This window comes from Trachymyrmex septentrionalis, unplaced genomic scaffold (assembly GCF_001594115.1).
Source record: "Trachymyrmex septentrionalis isolate Tsep2-gDNA-1 unplaced genomic scaffold, Tsep1.0 scaffold16, whole genome shotgun sequence".
In the NCBI taxonomy this organism is placed as follows: Eukaryota; Metazoa; Arthropoda; class Insecta; order Hymenoptera; family Formicidae; genus Trachymyrmex; species Trachymyrmex septentrionalis.
Window position 1 is genome coordinate 4,599,357 of NW_017304758.1, and position 18,103 is coordinate 4,617,459.

General features: G+C 37.7%; 3 protein-coding genes across 6 annotated transcripts in view; 1 reads left to right on the forward strand and 2 right to left on the reverse strand.

Annotated features, from left to right (window-relative positions):
- LOC108746028 (serum response factor homolog) overlaps positions 1-2,163 on the reverse strand; it is a 21,117-nt gene extending 18,954 nt beyond the window's left edge. Inside the window, exon 1 of the mRNA XM_018482515.1 lies at positions 1,985-2,163. Coding sequence (XP_018338017.1) covers positions 1,985-2,133 — 149 coding nt within the window. The 5' untranslated portion in view covers positions 2,134-2,163. The remainder of the gene's footprint in view (positions 1-1,984) is intronic.
- Positions 2,164-2,970: 807 nt separating this feature from the next.
- On the forward strand, positions 2,971-8,389 carry LOC108746023. Of its 3 annotated transcripts, none has more exons than XM_018482502.1 (7): positions 2,971-3,390; positions 4,531-4,950; positions 5,258-5,720; positions 5,813-5,970; positions 6,086-6,253; positions 6,368-6,898; positions 7,145-8,389. In XM_018482502.1, exons 2-7 carry the CDS (start codon positions 4,560-4,562, stop codon positions 7,270-7,272), a joined length of 1,839 nt encoding a protein of 612 aa, XP_018338004.1. In that variant the 5' UTR covers positions 2,971-3,390; positions 4,531-4,559; the 3' UTR covers positions 7,273-8,389. The 3 variants fall into 3 exon arrangements, with proteins under 3 accessions (XP_018338004.1, XP_018338006.1, XP_018338005.1); XM_018482504.1 differs by lacking the exon at positions 2,971-3,390 and adding an exon at positions 3,807-3,896; XM_018482503.1 differs by lacking the exon at positions 2,971-3,390 and adding an exon at positions 3,944-4,197.
- The window catches only part of LOC108746025 (protein naked cuticle homolog 2), an 18,176-nt gene continuing 4,587 nt past the window's right edge, over positions 4,515-18,103 (reverse strand). The window contains exons 2-7 of one of the 2 annotated variants that reach the window (XR_001939132.1): positions 17,588-17,808; positions 16,605-17,048; positions 15,537-15,838; positions 14,039-15,331; positions 13,537-13,540; positions 4,515-4,526 (exon numbers count right to left, since the gene is read on the reverse strand). Coding sequence is in view for 1 of the 2 variants with exons in the window: in XM_018482507.1 (XP_018338009.1) it covers positions 14,668-15,331; positions 15,537-15,838; positions 16,605-17,048; positions 17,588-17,808 (1,631 nt within the window). In the remaining variant the exon portion in view is untranslated. Of the gene's footprint in view, positions 4,527-12,485; positions 15,332-15,536; positions 15,839-16,604; positions 17,049-17,587; positions 17,809-18,103 lie in introns of those variants that run through there. The other variant, XM_018482507.1, reaches the window with a different exon arrangement.

Here is an 18,103-nt window from a genome sequence, read left to right on the forward strand (position 1 = left end):
CCGAAGTTCCCCCCACCGTCGAGCGACTACGCCGTAAAAAACTAGTCCACCGTAACGCCATGGCCCTGACGGGACGAGGATCCGCGCCGAAATCGATATCGAAAAATCTCCCAGACTTCGTACTGTCCCGTTCGATCGGTAGATCGTTCCTAGATATTTTCGTTCGGACGATATTCGGCCACGAGTGTGGCCGCGCAGTGGTACATCGCACACCGAGAGGGCGTCCCCGGCTGCCATATTTAGAAGTAGACGTTACCATATTAGGGAAAGTTTACCAAATATGGTGAACAGAGGTGGTCCTTCCTTTTCGAATGATCGTACGGCGCGCCGCTACGAAACACCAATCCAACTGACAGTAGCGCTTCCTGCACGCCTTTCCGGCCCCCCCTGGCCAATCTGCATTTCTGCTATACGTGACCGCAAATCGCGGCGACCGACCTGTATAGCTGTATTACGGAATGTAAACTTTACTTCCGAGTTTATTGTACCGCGCCGACGACGCTACCGTCCTCGCTACGTACAAACTTTCGGCATGGTATTATCAGAATGGGCTGGAGGGGTGAAGGGAATGGGACGGGCATGCCTTTAGGCAATGTCTCGTTCACGGAACTCTAAACGAGATGTTGACGATATGTTACGCTGTCGTACAAACTTTACTTGCGATCGACAAACATTCGTTATGTTTCGCAATTGATTTACCAATACAGCTTTATTTCAATCTCGGGATTCAACTAACTCATGTTTCAATTCTAAAAATTAAAAAAGGATGAAGAGCAAATTATTGAATCGAGATTGAAGTTAATTTACGTCGATAGGACATAGCCAATGCACTTCAATTTTAATTTGTTCAATTAACTCTTTATTTTTTTTTAGTTCCAAAAATTGAACCGAGATTAAAATTATACTATATTGAAACGGAAATAATTGAAAAATTGTCTCACATCGATTTATATCATGCATAAAATTTTTAAGTCATTAAATATCATACAGCTTGTATTTAGATTTTGAGATCGTAATTGATTTTTCCATAAAAGTATACCAATGAAAATATTACTATTTAAAGTAGGGAGCTTAATGAAAACTTGAAAGTTATTAATTTTGTCCATTTTTGTCAAATATATTTGTTTTTCAAACTTACTCATCAGCTTTAAAATATCCTATGTGTATAGAAAATTAAGAAATTTCTTCTTATATACAGTGGCACACAAAATGTCGCATTACTTGATTTATATGTACAAAACATTTATTTTTAATCAAATTGATGCAGAACTGGACAAAACGCCAAGGAGCGTTTCTCTGATATATAATTAATTACCAAAGCCTGAAAACTGCATAACTAAATAATATGATATTTCGTATGCTGCCCTGTATATTAATCACATAATAACAATGTGTATATATTTCAATTTGCACATAATTTATTAAATAACATCTTCATAGTCATTATTTTCTAAAAAAAAACTTATTACTAGATTGCGGAATACGATTGTTTTAATACTTCAAATAACGTCTTATTTTACTGAGCACTTGAAAACATTTTTCTAGAATTAAAAATTAAGATTGTTCACCAGATGATATCGCGCGAGCGTGAGACATAAGAGTGTCATGTATCTCCCGACCATATGCCACTTGCGCGCGCACTGTCATTAGAAACTGTGGATAAGACAACGCTGGTCCCTCCTGCGAGCTCACCGTGTCGGTGCGAGTTGTTATAACGGACATCGGTAGGTATCGAACCGAACTGGAATGCTGGGACAGACATTCCACGGAAGTCTTCAGATGCAGCTCTATCTGGTCACAAATGGAATAGAATTCTTCCATATTCTTGTTAAATCGATGATCTGGCTGCTCTATACCCTTCATGGTTCCTACATCGACCAAGCTATTTTGATGCAACGTCTGTGCCGCAGTTTTAAGAGCTATGGCTAATGATTCCCTCAAAGGTCCAACCAGAGATTTTACTTTAGAGATATTATCAAGCTTGTCCTGTGTTTGTTGCTGCTGTTGCTGCTGCTGTTGCTGCTGCTGTTGTTGCTGTTGCTGCTGAACTTGTTGCTGTTGCGTTTGTTGCGCCTGTTGTTGATTCTGGGACAACTGAGGATTTACTGGCTGTCCCATTTGTCCCACACCCATAGCACCTGGCTGTTGAATCGGCGGGATATTCATCTTGATCCTATAATTTTTAATTTGTCATGTTCAATATATCTAATATGCAATGAATAAAATCTAATAAGAGCAAGTTTTTTTTCTGGAAGTATTTCTTGAAAGCAATATATATCAAGAGTTAACCAATGACATTAAACTTTAATTGGGTTATTATATTTTAAAAACATCATCTCTATGTCTTGTATCTCATTTTACCCTAATTTTTTTCATCCTAAAGCTGAAATAGTATGTAATATCGTAAATTAAATTTGGCGTTAATCGAATAATGATGTATCTCAAAGAATTTATCACGAAAAATATTACTCCAATCACAGGGTGATTTCAAACCTGGACTTTTCGAGGAGCATCTTTTGTGCAATTCGACTTTATCAATTTAAAAGTATGCCGCATCTCTTACCGATTTTTAGAAATTCGTTGGCAAAAACCTTGATGTCAGTTAATCCGAACGTATATTTCTTTTTTAGTTGATCCCTACGGTTGAAAGGTTTTAAAAATGTCTTCTTATACCTTAGGATACTTTAGCACAAAGTCTCTTGCTATCATTCTTCTAATGTTCTGTTTCATACTAATTTTACAAAATAACGAGTGTATGTACACAAAGTTTTGTAGGTTAGGTAGACTTTCGTAATCATCGGAATAGCAAAGAGTGCAAAGTGCAAACCTCGATCGCGGCACTCGCGCACGCGCCGTAATGAATTACTGTGAATCGTGTCTTAACGTCGGGCGACGCCTCATTGGCGGCTACGTCGACGAATCAGCTTGCACGGCGACGAGGACCGAGTCGAATCACGCATGGCGTCCGGGGGGGAACCGACGCCATCTAACGACTGGCATTCCTGCTCGCTCTCGCTGGTAAAACCAGGGCCATCGTCGAAGAAGCGCGTAACTTCCTCGTCGCTCTCGTCGGTCCTGTTGTTTGGCGAATTGTGCGTGTTTAACCGTGCTTCTGCAGTGGCGTACTCCTACCTAAAGTTCGGCTTAGGTCGTCGCGTTAAGTTCGTTATGGCGCGTGTACGCCGTATGAAATGATAGGCGTGGGACGAGGCTCACTGCGTGCCGGCCAAACGTTTGGGCGAACGAGCTAACCCGTGTGTGTGCGTGTTGGCAACGCAACGAGCGACGGCGGTCAACCATCCGGGCACGGAGGACCCACCACTGTGCGCTGTGGCGGATTCCTGTTACACGGCTACCCCTCCTCTACCCCGCTCTCCTGCAGGATCGCTGGTAACGTACAGTAACGTAGCGAGCGAGCGCGAGCGCGCCATCCTGAACCGCCGCGCCGCGTCGCGCCGCGCCGCGCGCGTTGCGTTCGTCCCGCCAGCTGCGTCCCCGCGGCGAAAATTCGCCCGTGTTTATGTTTACTCCTTTAATTACCCCCTCCCCCACCACCCTACCCCTCGTGTCCGCCTAGCCTCTGCACACTCGTCTCCTTTCCCACCTTTCACGATTTTCTCGTCGCTTTTCGCCACGCGCCCGCTTCTTCGTCCCCGCGTTTCTCTCGCTCTCGTGCCCTCTCTCTCTCTTTCTCTCGCTTTCGTTCTCGCTCTTGCGCTCTCCCTCCCCCCCTCCTCTCCTCTCTCTCACTCTCCTTCCCTCCCTCTTCTCTCTCTTTCTCTTTCTCACACACACAGGCGTTTTTCCTCCCTGTCTCGCGTTCTTCGCCTATTAGCGGAAACAAACGTTTCCATTTTTTTTTTATCGTCGGATTACGTTCGCGGCAACGCGCTCAGGTACTCGGTCCGCTGTGTAGGGATATATACAGTAAAAGTGCTCGTAATGTACTCGCGATGATAATTGTGTTATATAAACTTTGTATTATCATGTGACTTTTTTCTTCTTGTTTCTTAATTGCTCCGATATGTTCGGGAATAGCAATAGATACGAGACTCGCAGCGTATTCAGTTTAATTAGCGGAGTAATTGTCAAGTACAAACAGTAATTGCACACACCATTTCGTTGTGCACAACTTTATATTTGAACGAATTATAGTAAAAATATAGAGTTCTTGACTGTACACAATTAACGCGCACGGTACGTTATCGGAATATAATTCAGTGTAAATAAATTAATTTTGCAAAGCATTGTTTTATCTCCTGCTTGTTATTGCTTTATCGGTTTTATATTCGTAAATAAATATTATTCCTGTGATTGAGAAAGAGTGCTTGTCTTAAACCTTGTGTCCATGATGCTAAAAATCGATTCGGTATCTCAGAAAAAGAATTAACTAGGAAAGAATTAATTAAGTCACATATTTGAACAATTTGATTACATTACTAATGTGAGTGATCAATTCTTTCTTCATCTGAGATCCCAGTCTGATTTCTAGCATTTTGGACACAAGACTTTAACATTAATGACATCTAGGTACATAGCTGTATTCTACCAGCCACTCCATGCTCCCCATAAATGCCATGGCACAGAAAGTGGTACCAGGATCAGAGTCAGGATCGATGAAACCCCTGACTGGCAGCGGACTAAGCTATGTCACGCTGCAACCACCCAGTCAACCACTTAGTCTGGTGCAAGACCATAGACCCTCGGTGTATCAGACTCCACCATACATAGGAAGTAACATGGAAAAGGAACCAGAAGCGGAAAAATTGATTCCAAACGGTGTGGAGATTACGAAAACTGAAACCGAGCAAGACGTGCCTGCTGTTGTAAAACAAAATGAATCCAACAGAAACAACAACCTGAGTCCAGAGACTCCTGCTCAAGAACAACCGTGTGAAATGCAATCGGAACAAGTGCTAACTTCTTTAATAGAGTTTCCAGTGAATACTCGTAAGTAACATATTCTTCTTAACTCTCTATATGTAAATTAACATTTTCTTTACTTGAGAAAGAATATATCTAGTAATAGAATGTATCTAATAACATAAAAAATATTTTATATTCTGTTATTAAAATTGTTTTGTTTAAAGTAAAATTTAAAATAAAATGAATTAAATGAGACATAGAATAACATTACGCGAATTAAAGCAAAATATTAATATAAATCTATGTTACATAATAATAAAGAAAAAAAATAAATGCAAATGTTTATATTTATATGTAAATTATTTGTATGCAATTGTATTTATTTTTATAGCAATATGCACACCGGCACAAAACAAAGTTGAGGAAAAGAAGGTGCCTGTAAATAATGGATCAAAGGAATCAGATGGCAAAGCCGTTAATACTTCTGTACATATAAAACAATCTCCACATAAGCCAGAAGATACACAAACTAAGAACGATGTTCCAAAGGCAAAACCTACAAATCAGAGTTTGAAAGTATCGAGCGATAATGCAGCTGCGACATTAACTAGTACATATAAACCTGATGCGAAAGTCACTACCTCTCCGAAGACAACCAAACGAAAATCCAGAGAACTGAAAGATTTGAAAGTAGCTACTACTGCAGTCACCGATGGAGCAAGTAAACCTAAGAGAAACCGGATTCAAACACAACCCTATCAAAGTCCATTACCAGAGATCGCTTTACTGGTCAAAAATCTCAATAAAACTCCTGGTTCTAAAGCGCCTGACGACAAACTCATCGTGTTCTATAAGTAAGCATCTCATATTTAACAAAAATATTTAAACAACTTAGTATCTTTATATATTTATGAATGAGAATTAATTATTAAATATTTATTATTAGAAACGAATTTTTGGCTGTGAGGAATGCAGAAGGAAGCTTTTATGTTTGTCAAGCGATGCAAAATATCTACAAATCAAGCAGACGCATACGTATACGTTGGTTGTCTCAAGATAAAACCAATGGCGAATTCTATTCACCCGATTTCTATGATACCATAGGTACTGTCACACTATTATTTTTATTTATAGCATTATTACATACTCTTATCACTATTATATTAAGATGATATATGTTGTATTTATCTTTCTTAATTCTATCTCTTTTAATTTTCAGATTTTGATTGTATATTAACAAATCTAAACCTAAACAAAGTCGACAAACATAAATTCTGGCTAACCAGAATAGAGCTGTTACGTACAGAAAATATCTTAAAACGGGCTATTGATGTTGAGGCTGGAGTGTCTGAGAAACCTCGAGTTACAGAAGAACATCCTGATGGATGTAAGTAATAATAATAATTACACAAAATGATAATAAATATTCACAAATTTTATAGTCTATTGTCTTATGTACAGTTTTACATATCAAATAAATAATTACAATTTATTTCCACAGTGGATCTGTCGCTTTATAAAGATGAATCACAGCTGAAGAGAAGAAAAAGCTTGCATAACGAAAAGACAAATCGTAAAAAGTCTAAGCGAATTGCGAATTCTACGGATGATGATGTAGATGATGAAGAATCTGATCGAAATCGGAAAACGTCCAAAGCGAGTCGTGCGAAGAAACGATCGGTCAAAGCATTGGCGATCGCTAAATCTGTCGCGAAAGGCAGCAGTAGAGCAGAGAGAGCACTAAACAGAAGCACAAAGTCCGGCAATAGTTTAGACAACGATCATGTTTCTACTACTGCTATTACTACTACTGCTGCAGTTGCCACGACTAACGCGACTACAGCTGCTACAGCAGTTGCTGCTAGTGCTCCTGCAACTGCTGCTACTACTACAACTACTGTCAATCCCGCTACCAATTCCACCGTGACGGATACCAAAAATAATGTAGAAATGAAGAAGTTGGATTTAAAGAAGAACGGCAAGCAGCAAAGTAATAATGGCACCAGAGGGGTTCCGAGAACAAAACCTGGAGGTATGAAACGTTTTACACGTATTACACGTTAAAACGAATTCTCTGTTATTTTTCAATACATTTTATGAAAAAAATGAATTTTTTGTAAAAAATTCTACTATTCAATAGAATTTTATAAAATAATTTAAATTGGTTACTTGATATGATGAAAAAATATATAAAATATATATATTACGTTAATAAGATATACTCAATTGAATGAAAATTTGAATTATATTTCTTAATAAAATTAAATTAAATTTGAAGGTTCTGCTCAAGCCACACAGCAATCGAGTAAAATAGCAGGACGTCCGAAGCGTGTGGCCGCTACCACCGGTGTTGTTTCGTCTGAGGAAGCACCTTCTTCAAGGAAGAAACCACGCGGTCGGGCATAAAATTAACTTAAAGTTGCTTTTTTTAATGCTACAGTTACAGCTGAGTCTGTATCGTAGGCAATATGTACGTGTGGTACACCACTTAAAATTGCAATCAATTTGTTATGTAATATATACTTATGTATATGGATCTCAAGATTCTTAAATGTATCATGTGTGCTGCGATAATATTATAGTCCAATGATACGGGATCAACGACTTGTATCTCTGATTCGTCAAGTCGCATTTGAAAAAAAAGAAAAGTAAAAAATAATAAGAAAAAAAGACTCAGAGATTTATGCGAGCGATATTGTGATATCATACAAAATTTGTACATATCGTCTACGTCTCAGACTCCTTCAGGGGAAGAAAGTCACGGAATGTGTGGGAATGGTACCTTGAGTTGAGTAATAACTAATCTACAGGGTGTCACATACTAATGCACTCTTGCAATAGTCTATTTTTGATGTTGTGAGTGAACCGTACGTGATTCAGTTAATTTTAATGTACACTTTCCATTGGATATGATATATACTATGTACAAATACACATGCATCTGGAAGAGGTAGGAGTTATATGTATTCTGTAAAACAGAGAGAGAGAAAGAGAGAGAGAGAGAAAGATACAAAGAGTTAAAAAGAAATAGTATCGACAGAAAAAACGAGAATAAGCCCGAGTTTTACCGATCCGCCGAGCTAATCTTTGGTCGATCGATCGGTAAAAGATTTCGAAGTACAATACACTACTGTACATTATGCTGAATCCTTGCTGTTAAAAATAGCACGTATAAATGGTCCAGCGCCTATATAAAGACAGGCAGAGTAAAGAAGTGCCCTGAATTGTCTCCTTGTCAAGCCAAGGATTCGCGAGAAACTCGCGAACGGAAAGTAGCACGTTGCTTATAATTTGTTTTTTCAATTTGCACTTACGATGGCCCGTTGTAAAATCATAGGGTTCGTAATTGAAGATTGAAAGATTGAGAGAGAGAGAGAGAGAGAGAGAGAGAGCGAACGAACGAAAGCGAGAGCGAGAGAGTGGTGCCACATTATTACGATTTTAGTTACGTAGACGTAATTTTTAGAGAAGAAAGAAACAATACTTATTTAGAGCGATAAGTCTTGAACTTTAATTGTATAAATCTTGATTTATGTATGTGTTAATTTGACCTTTTTTTTTTCATCAAAGGTTTTAGAATGACGGAGTGTATATTTAATATCACATGTTAGATGATATGATACAGTTATGATTTATATATATTTCGCCAAATTTATATAAATTTACATATATTTTAATATAGCATATTTTATATTCTGTACGTTTGTTGCGGAGAATGTAATCTTGTGTCTGATTTTTTTTCCATCGAGGAATCGTTAAGAACGTATATCGTTTGATTGTGTAATGTGTAATGAGACATGTGTGTTTCTCTTTTTATACACTATGACCATAGAAGTATGAAGATCTTGCGAAACAGATAGATTATTTATAATGTTTTGAGAGAGATCGGCAACTTCGAGCATTAAAAGTGCTCGTCGATTGCGATGATGAATTTTCTTTGATTAGATTCCGTGTTGGGATATGTGTAAACGTATTTTATACATCGACCGTTAAGATACTGTCGTTCTCTTGCTTGATTTCGCCCGGACCCGTGTATATAAAGCGATTAGATAATCAAAATTGTGCATACAAGTGTTACTATCGAGGAAACTTCCTCGTAGCGTTCCGAGTGAAATTAGGGCGATCATATTGCAATTCACTTAGCACGTATCACAAGACACCCGCTTTTCATTTCACATAAAGTAATTTTGCAATTCTCTCGATAATCGCTTATTGTTTCTTAATGATCATGGACGCTATACGTTGAGCGCAAACGCACGATCCCGTTATGCCGTTAAAAAAAAAACGAGAGAACAGGCATATCGACCTCTGCTCGAAAGAAAAGAAGAGATAGAATACGACATTATTATAACTAAATGGTTAAGGTGAAATTTTTGATTCTCGAGATGGGACACGCATACACGAGTAAGATATCAATCCTGTCATACTTGGTCCATTGCACATTGTATTTGAAAAATATACGCATACAAGGCATATTGTATGAATTTAACTAAAAAAATTCTAACAATACACACGCAGAACTGTTTGCTCATCTTATCTTATTATTATTCAATTTCGCTTTAAAAACGCTTGATGCATTTCTCTTTTCTTTTTTTATATCAAAAAAAAAGAAAAAAAGGTACAAGCGCGATATCGTCAGCAAAATGTGCAATCAGTATACGCAATTACGCATAATTGTCGACGTGAAGACGATGATGACGCGTTGTTCGCTTGCACGCATTTTCTAGAAATCGTTCTTCATTCCGACCTCATTAAGTACGACTAAGATGTGTTTAATGAAATGTAATTCGACGTTGCGCGAGAAATTATTTTTTTCCGATTCCGAAAGAAAAGAAAATTTATCGCCGGGAGACTCATCTACCGGATCCTCTTCATTCTTACACGTATTCGACTTTCATCTCAAACCTGCACTCCGATAGCTCCGATGGACGAACGTGACATCATCAGGTGACGAAGCCGTCGATGCTTGCACACATCTGAAGATACCAGGTGCCATTCGGGACCGAGTTAAATTACACAAATGCGACCACGCTAAGAGATTATGGAGGAGCGTTTTCGACTCGCGTAACGATTAAGTGTCTTAACGTTAGCTCTTATTAGATATATATAAGTGCTTCGGATGCTGGTTTGCTAAGGTAATCAAATAAACTAACTGTACGATGTATATATTCGTTGACATATATCGATCGTGGTATATGCGTACCGCGTACGTAGGACTCTAGTGATCATATCTTTCTCGCACCGCGCGTTTCTTTACGTTTTCTTCTCAACTTCTACTTCCTCGCGACCGTAAATTCTCCCCTTCCTCAACTATAACATGTACATATTTCTCATCGGACATTCGGATCGGCTCTGCATGCGATTTTCTCGTTGAATCTCAGTAAGCACCAACTAAAACTAACATAACGTCAATATTATAATTTCACACTGAGGCTCAGTTTCACAACTCCCAGTTAACGCTTGACTGAGGTTCAACTTGTTTCTCATCTCTTTCCACTTTTAACATTATAAAGAGATGAAGAATAAGTTAAATCTCGGTTAAGAGTTAGCCATGAGTTGTGAAACTGGGCCTGAGTAACGTAAATCTAATATAACACACGTCTTACATTTGGTGCTTTTCAGCAAGAGACTTAGTGTGATCACACAGTATCATATCATCTTTGTTTAACATTGGCGAACGATAAGAATGTATAATGATTTACTGTATTACAAGCTGATCTCTTGCTAAAAAGCAAGCATCCATTGTTGAATGTGCAATTATAACATGTTATATGTTGCTCCCTTATAAGCACATAATATTCCTCGAATGTTATATGAATATTATTTACCTTTTTTTTTTTTATTATTCATATAACACTCTAGGAATATTCTGTCTTACAGAGTTTAGTTGGTGTTTACTGGGCTGGATCTCTTCTCCTCTCCGCTGTCGATCGCAGTAGTAAAAATTCTTAAACGAGCGAGCACGCGTAATTTTCTTATCTTTTTTTTTCCTTATTTTTTAATTAACTTTGATTAAGCTTGCAGCTTTACGCGCGCATCTCATAATGGATAAATTAAACCGCGAAGATTGCGCGTAATTGAAAACTCCGTCATACGTGTGATGAATTCGAAGACAAATCGTTCTGCATTCCTATCATTAAACGCTACCTTCCGTGTCGTCGGGATTTTTTTCTTTTCTAATGTTATTACAACGAAATTGCGCGTGATTGTACAAATCTTATAATTGTGCGATGAAAAGACGCGAAAATAAGACGTTTATTAAACAAGAAAAAATATTAAAGACACGAACAGCCGTTTGTTATAACGCGTGACAGGATTAATATATTGAAAAAAAAAGAGAGAATAGCACCGTTAAAAATGTGGGAACGATATGATGACCGTTTAAACGCAAATTGAATAAGTTTCTGTGCTTGTAACCAGTTTCGCCGAATCTGCGCGATTCGCGCGTTCTCCCATGCTATCTTAATTAAGTAGAGAGAATTTTATATACCTGTAGAAAAGAAACGTCCTCCCTTTTTCTCTCCCCGGGGAGACGTTTCTTCCTCTAATTATTTCGACAAAAGTTGTTTTGTCTCGTAAGATAATTGTAAGAGTAAGGATAAGCATTTTACGATCGAATAGAGGGTGAGATACATATGTATAATTAACTTCACGCAGTTCACGCAACTCTCTCGATGGCGAGTCGAAAAATTTAACGCAGACACGCAAAAGTGTTTTGTACAAAGGTCCTTTGGTTATGTATGTATAATAAAGTGACGTCCAGAAATATCGCGGGTGATCGTTCTTTCAAAGTGAGTGAAATGAGCCTTGATCAATCCTCGCTCGAAAATCGAAGAATTTTAATTTTGCAGAGAAACTACAAATGTTACATGAAAATCATAAAGTTGATATTTATTTTTCCGAATATAAAATTACGTTTTTTTTTTAGAAATCTTTAAAGTCAGATTAGTTGTGTCTTAATTTTCTCAATGATCAGAAGACCGATTTTTAACACTAAAAGTACCCAACGTTTCTTACTCACTAAAAAGGACCAATCGAATAAATTAATAGAAAAATTAAGAAAGTGATGAAAATCCAAATATTTTATCGGTAGAAAGAACAATTAAAAAAAATCCTATCCAAGTTTCAGAATCCTATCTTTTAAAAAATATATTAATCTAAAAAGTAAAATCAATGATTGTTCAGTACTTTTAGTATTAATTGATTTTAATGTTTCTTCCACGAAATATGTTCTTGATGAAAATATTTCTTAAAATTTTTCATATAATTTTTCAAAATTTCTGTACAAGTTTTAAAATTTTTCTAAGTTTCTGTATAACATTTTAGAAAATGTTTTAGGCTTCTTACAAATTGGAATACTTCAGAAATACTGAGCAAGTCTACATTTTTTCTGAAATTTTTTATATATGTAAATTCTGATAGTTTCTCATTCTATGATTTCTGGGGAAAAAAAAAAAAATAATAAAATTTGAAGTTTAAGCTATTTTTTCAAAAACCTTCATAAATTTAAAATACAGAAAACTCAAAAATATTATGAAATGTGAGAATTTTTATCATCAGAGGTCACATGCATTAAGCCACGTGGTTTAATCCAGTAAATAAATACGAGTGGGGCGTAGTATAAAAATGTTTTAATAAATATCAATAGAAAAAAAGTTACAGAAAATATCTACAGGGATTACAAATGTCGATATATAAAATTACATGTCCCGCAACATAATTATCTAGGACCCTTACATTTGTCAATGTATCTTAACATTAGTCTTAATCGTAATATTGATCGCTATAGCTAAAGGTAATCGTAATACTCTTCATTGTGACACCCGATTGTGAAATATTGTCGATTTTCATAGATCCGTTCGCACGCGTATCCCTTCGCGCGTTACTAATAAATATTACGCCATTTAACGATCAAAATTCCTGCGGCGGTTATTAATAAAACGTCAAATCCGAAAAATACTGGCTGCCCAAATACGGGACAGTCTTCGCTCGTGCGACGAGTAGAAGAAAAATAATCGATTTTTGCAAAACTGGGACCAATATATTCGCGAGTACGAAACGAGTTCTAGATTACAAGGCACTAGTAAGAACTCAATTGTCACTCTCTTTCCAAGTAGTCATTGTACTTCGCGGATAATGAGAGCTTTATTTGTCGTAATATAAGACTAGCAAGATATACAGGGTGTACCACCGCTAAGGCATATCGTTCTTTAATGGCAAATTGGGGCGAAGTGTTTTGTTCGAAAAACAGCCGATTCGTACAAAGACGTATTTTACGTATCTCTCGAAGTCGTGTTCTGAGTTCGATTCCAGAGGTTCGTCCCATATACTAACTTCACAACTTTTCTGATTCTAAAGATATATTTCGGAGCAAAAATGTTGCCCTTTATCGCCCTAAATACAATTTTGTAATCATTCAATTTTTAACATTATACATTCTTCGAACCAAGTCTCGAAAGAAATTAAAATTCTATCAAGATTTGCTCGCGAACACGAGATTAATCGAGCAGAATATCGTCTTACCTATCCCTTCTTCCAAAGTTTAACTTGATTTCTACTAAAACTTAATTAAACAAATTTTTTTAAATCGCACTTTATCTTTCAATCTTTTCAATTCAGTACTCTGATATTTCCGCCGAACAGAATTTCATCTAGGTGGCCAAGAAATACATTACTGAAATATTACCTGATAGAAGTGAAACGCCCTGTATATGAGATTCAAGCGTTTTTTTTTTTTATCGAAATTGCGCGTTTGCTCGACTGCACGGGTATACAAGCACCATCAAAATTGCGTTCGAGAGTTTTCTAGGAATACTACGTCGACAAAGAGAATTATAACTCTCTGGTTATACAGGAACATTTATAGTGGAGTCTTTTATGATTCGAACGCTTTGCTGTTGTTACGACTTTAGGCTGTTTCCCTTAATCGTAACGCTTGTGTACTGAAAAGATTCTCTTTGGGATATTTTCTATATACAATGATGGATAGCCGTCGTATCGCATTTGAATTGAGAAAAAGCGACTGCATTTTTCTTTCTTTCGTTCAAAAATGTAATTTTGCACAATAGTTTGTGTGTTGCTTTTCAATTCCAGAAAACACGGTCGTAAATATATGTACAGTAAACATATTTTGTCACTAAATTGCGATCCTACTCTGTTGACGTTTCGTTACTGTCGTTAATATGACGTACCATAAGCCTGAGATTTGTAGTAACTATCATCTCTTTGCTCAAAAAATTTGCGTAGATAATATATGTTACGTAATTTACATCGAATACGCAATGTCTTTCTTCAAGTAAATCGCAGTGCTCTATTTTACTTGCAACGTGAAAAAAAATTGCATTTTATCTCGACGCTTATAAATTTATACAAAAAAAACTAACGAGCACCGCAAACATTTGTACTTGTCGATACCCGAGAAAAACTCAGTCGCTCACATGAAAATGTACGATTGCGCGTCATTTATTAAAAGTAGATATTCAAATGATGTATAAAATATGAACTGATTCGACCTTGTTCACGAAAATAAATTGGAGATTCAATGAACAATTCATTAGTACACAATTTCCTAAAATAATCAATATGTATATACGAGAGCTCGAAAATAAAACGCGTCAGTCCTTACGTTATAATTTTCAAAAAAAATCATTCACGATATGAAATACTAAGTCGTTTTCCTAAATAACAATAATATAGATACAAATTACACCTCGAGAAATCCTTTCTATAATTGATTTTATCGTATTGTAACGATTTCTAAGTTCAAAAAAACTCGAAAGTCGAGTATATTTGCTGTGCCGATTAAACCAGAGCCTCGGCATGATAGTGATGATAGTGATGATGTATGTGCTCGTGGACGTGTTTTCGACTGGACGTGGCCGCCACCGCATTTTGCGAGAATTCACGTTCGAGCCAACGCACAACCTGCGCCATCGCTCGAGCCTGGTCTTGCTCTCGCGTGGCGTGCTTCAGCTGATGCTTCTTGCTCGCTCTGCCACATTGCGTCTGAACGAATTGCGCGTCATTGCGCTGCAAATTGTTGCGATTGTTGGTAATGGTCTGATGATTGGCCGTTTGTTGATTATTATTCGGAACGACGTTGACGATGTTGCGATGAACATTGCTGCTACTGTTGGTGTGCTGCGGCGTGTCATTGTAGATAGTTGGCGCGATCACGTTACGATTCAGTAATTGCGAATACGTCGTGTAAGTCTGGGGAGAGGAATGTGTCACATTGTTCCTCGGTGTGGTGTGTCGCGTTTTTCTGAGATTCGCCGATCGCGACTTGACCGGCGTTTTGGGAAACGACACGGAATGATGAGTGCTTTCCCGGATTGGTTTGTGATAATTTGTGCTCGCTTGACGAGGCTCCAGAGAGGTGTGACAGTCCTGATTATTATGATTCGAAGTTTCTACATGGGGACTATGAGATGGAATGCGCGATTGTTCGTTTTGATGCCGTTTCCTGTAGACAAAAAAAATAGATTCAATTGGCAAATGTATTGAATTAAAGAATTGGGGAATTTAATTAAATAATATACGAAGATATTAAAAAAAAAATTGCCAATTCAAAAAAGAATTTTAATTATTTATTATGCGTATATAGGTAAAAGTTACTGTAGTGAAATTTTAATATGATAATTTTGCAAAAATGATTGCAATTGATTTACCTTGATGTATGAAAACTGAGATTATTTTTCTCCATATTGGCCTGAATAATCTCCAGCAATTGTTGTCTTTGTAGGGCGCCGCTGCGTTTCCTCTGATTCGTCGTAAGAAGCGGCGTTAATGGCGAGAACGCGGGGGAAGTGTCACTATCATCGCTCACATCACCCTCCGAGCTGTTTGAATAGGGAGATGGTAAATGGGGCACCGGACCGACTCGTCTACGTAGCTCCTCTTGCTGCACTCGATTCGTTCTGGCGTTCTCATCGTCATCCTCACTATGTGTCTCCACTTCTTTTCGCTCAGTCTGCAATGGAAATCGAAATAACGATTAAAACACCGCAAGCAATGACAAACGTAACACGAATAATGACGTATTAAATATTATAAAACGAGTAATTTATAAAATGATAGAAGACACAAATGTATTTTGTTATTTGTATAAAAAAATGTCGAAAAGAGTTCATACGTGATCTATTTCCGCTGACATATTTCATTGATATTTTGTTATATTTAAAGTAATCAGTTATAAGTTTTTGCTGAATTCAAAATTGAAAATTAATGATCAGATTTAAAAAAAAAAAGGAAACACTTTTGAACGTTAAAAAAATAAGACTATTAAATATTTACGTGCAGTAAAGATTTTAAGAAAAATGTAAATACTTGAAAAAATTCATTTTTATTTTAGAAATGTATGCTTTTTGAAATCTGACCAACAATCTTCAATTTTGGACTTCGGCAAAAGATTAGGAAAAATCGTAAAGCTCAGGTATAAGCCATATTAGAATCCAATTACCTTAATTAATTTAATATATGAAGACAACTGCAAAGACAACATGAATAGAATTATGAAAATGTTATATACGAAAATCTTGCGAGAGAAAAACTTTTGTAAGAACATTTTATCTCTTTATTCTTATACCTTCTGCCGCGATTGGTATTCCGAGTCGCGTATCGCGTGCATGGCTCAGATGTCGGAACGGCTGATCGCGGTTGCCGATGTACATACGTACATACATACATACATACATAACATACGCAACGTGGTACATACGGAGGAATGTAGGTCTCACCTGACAACGATACCGCGTTGCTCTTCTCCTTCTAGGAACTCTGTTCGCGCCATGCCGAGTAGCGGTGGTGGCGGCGGCTGCTGTTGCATGGCTACACGGGGCGGCGTGTTTCAAATGGCAGCAGGACGGGTTGTGCTGGTGATCGGGCAATGTAGCAGTCTGCGATGTTTGCGTGGCATTTAGGCAGGTGCCAGCGGCATTGCGCGGCGCCTGGCTGCTGCTGCTGCCCCGCTGATCCGGCGACACCGTCAGTTTCACCTTAATTGTCTTACTGCCGCACGGCGGTACTTGTATCGAAGCGCCTAACGTATCGTAAATGGTGGTCACCAGACCAGCTATGTCGTCCTTGGTGATCTTCCCGTGCCCGTCAAAGTCGTACAGAGTGAAAGAGAACTCCTGCCGCCTCCTGTCACCGTCCGCGACCGACACGTCGCACTCGAATTCCTGCAGCGAGAACGGGATCGCTCGGATTAAAAAAGAAAGCCTCAAGTCTGCGCGACTCTAATAATTATGGATAACATAATTACATGGCAAAACATAAATCGAATACCAATATTGTACATTCCTTCTTCACTTATAAATAAATGAAATCGATATACTTCTTGAAAATTCTCATTAATTTAATAAATTTAATCGATAAGATGATTATCGACCTTCCTTACTTTGCTGTAGTTGCTTGAAAGCATTGACATGGAAAAAAAAACAAAAGCTACTAAAATCGATTTGCTTTCCCACCCAGAGAATTTATCACATTCATAATAGAATTTATCTTCAAGATAAACTGAAAATGCACTCGGTTAAAAAAAATAATTAATATTAACTTACATAAAGAAAAACCAAAAATATAAGAGAAATAAAAAATTATTATTATACATAATTATAACACATCCGCTGACTCCTTGTAGATTCAATTCAATGTCACTTTCCATTTTTAATCATCGAGAGCTTCGTTTATTTTAATACTATAAATCAAAGTATTCCACCTCAAAACTAAGCTGTTTCGTTGTACCGCAGGTAGGCTGTTCATCATTATTGGTAGGTCCAGCAGGTACGCCCGAGCTATCAGCCGCGACCTGGGGCGACTCTACGGGGGAGATTAAAATCGGTTGCGACTCCGTCGTCGGTGGTGACGAAACGTTGCAGGTCGTCGGGACGCCCGTAAGCAATTCCTCGGAATCGCTACCTTCCGTATTGGTCCCTACAACTGAACAGGTAAGAAAAAAAAACATTCATTATGCGGGAATGCAGAGGAGGCTGCGCTAAAGCTCCATTTGACCTACGCAATCTCACATCCTTCTTTCGCCATCAGGGTACACAAACAAAAGGAGCCAAGATTTTTAGATTAGACCTAATCGTCGTGTTTCTTTTTTTCTTGTAAGTCTTAAGAAGGGCAATTTATTTTTCGACATTCATTTTATTAAACATATACATCGAATGCAGTGCAAACCTGGGCGATTGGGCGCGGCGCGAGCCGGGAACGCGATCGGGAAGCCGTTCTC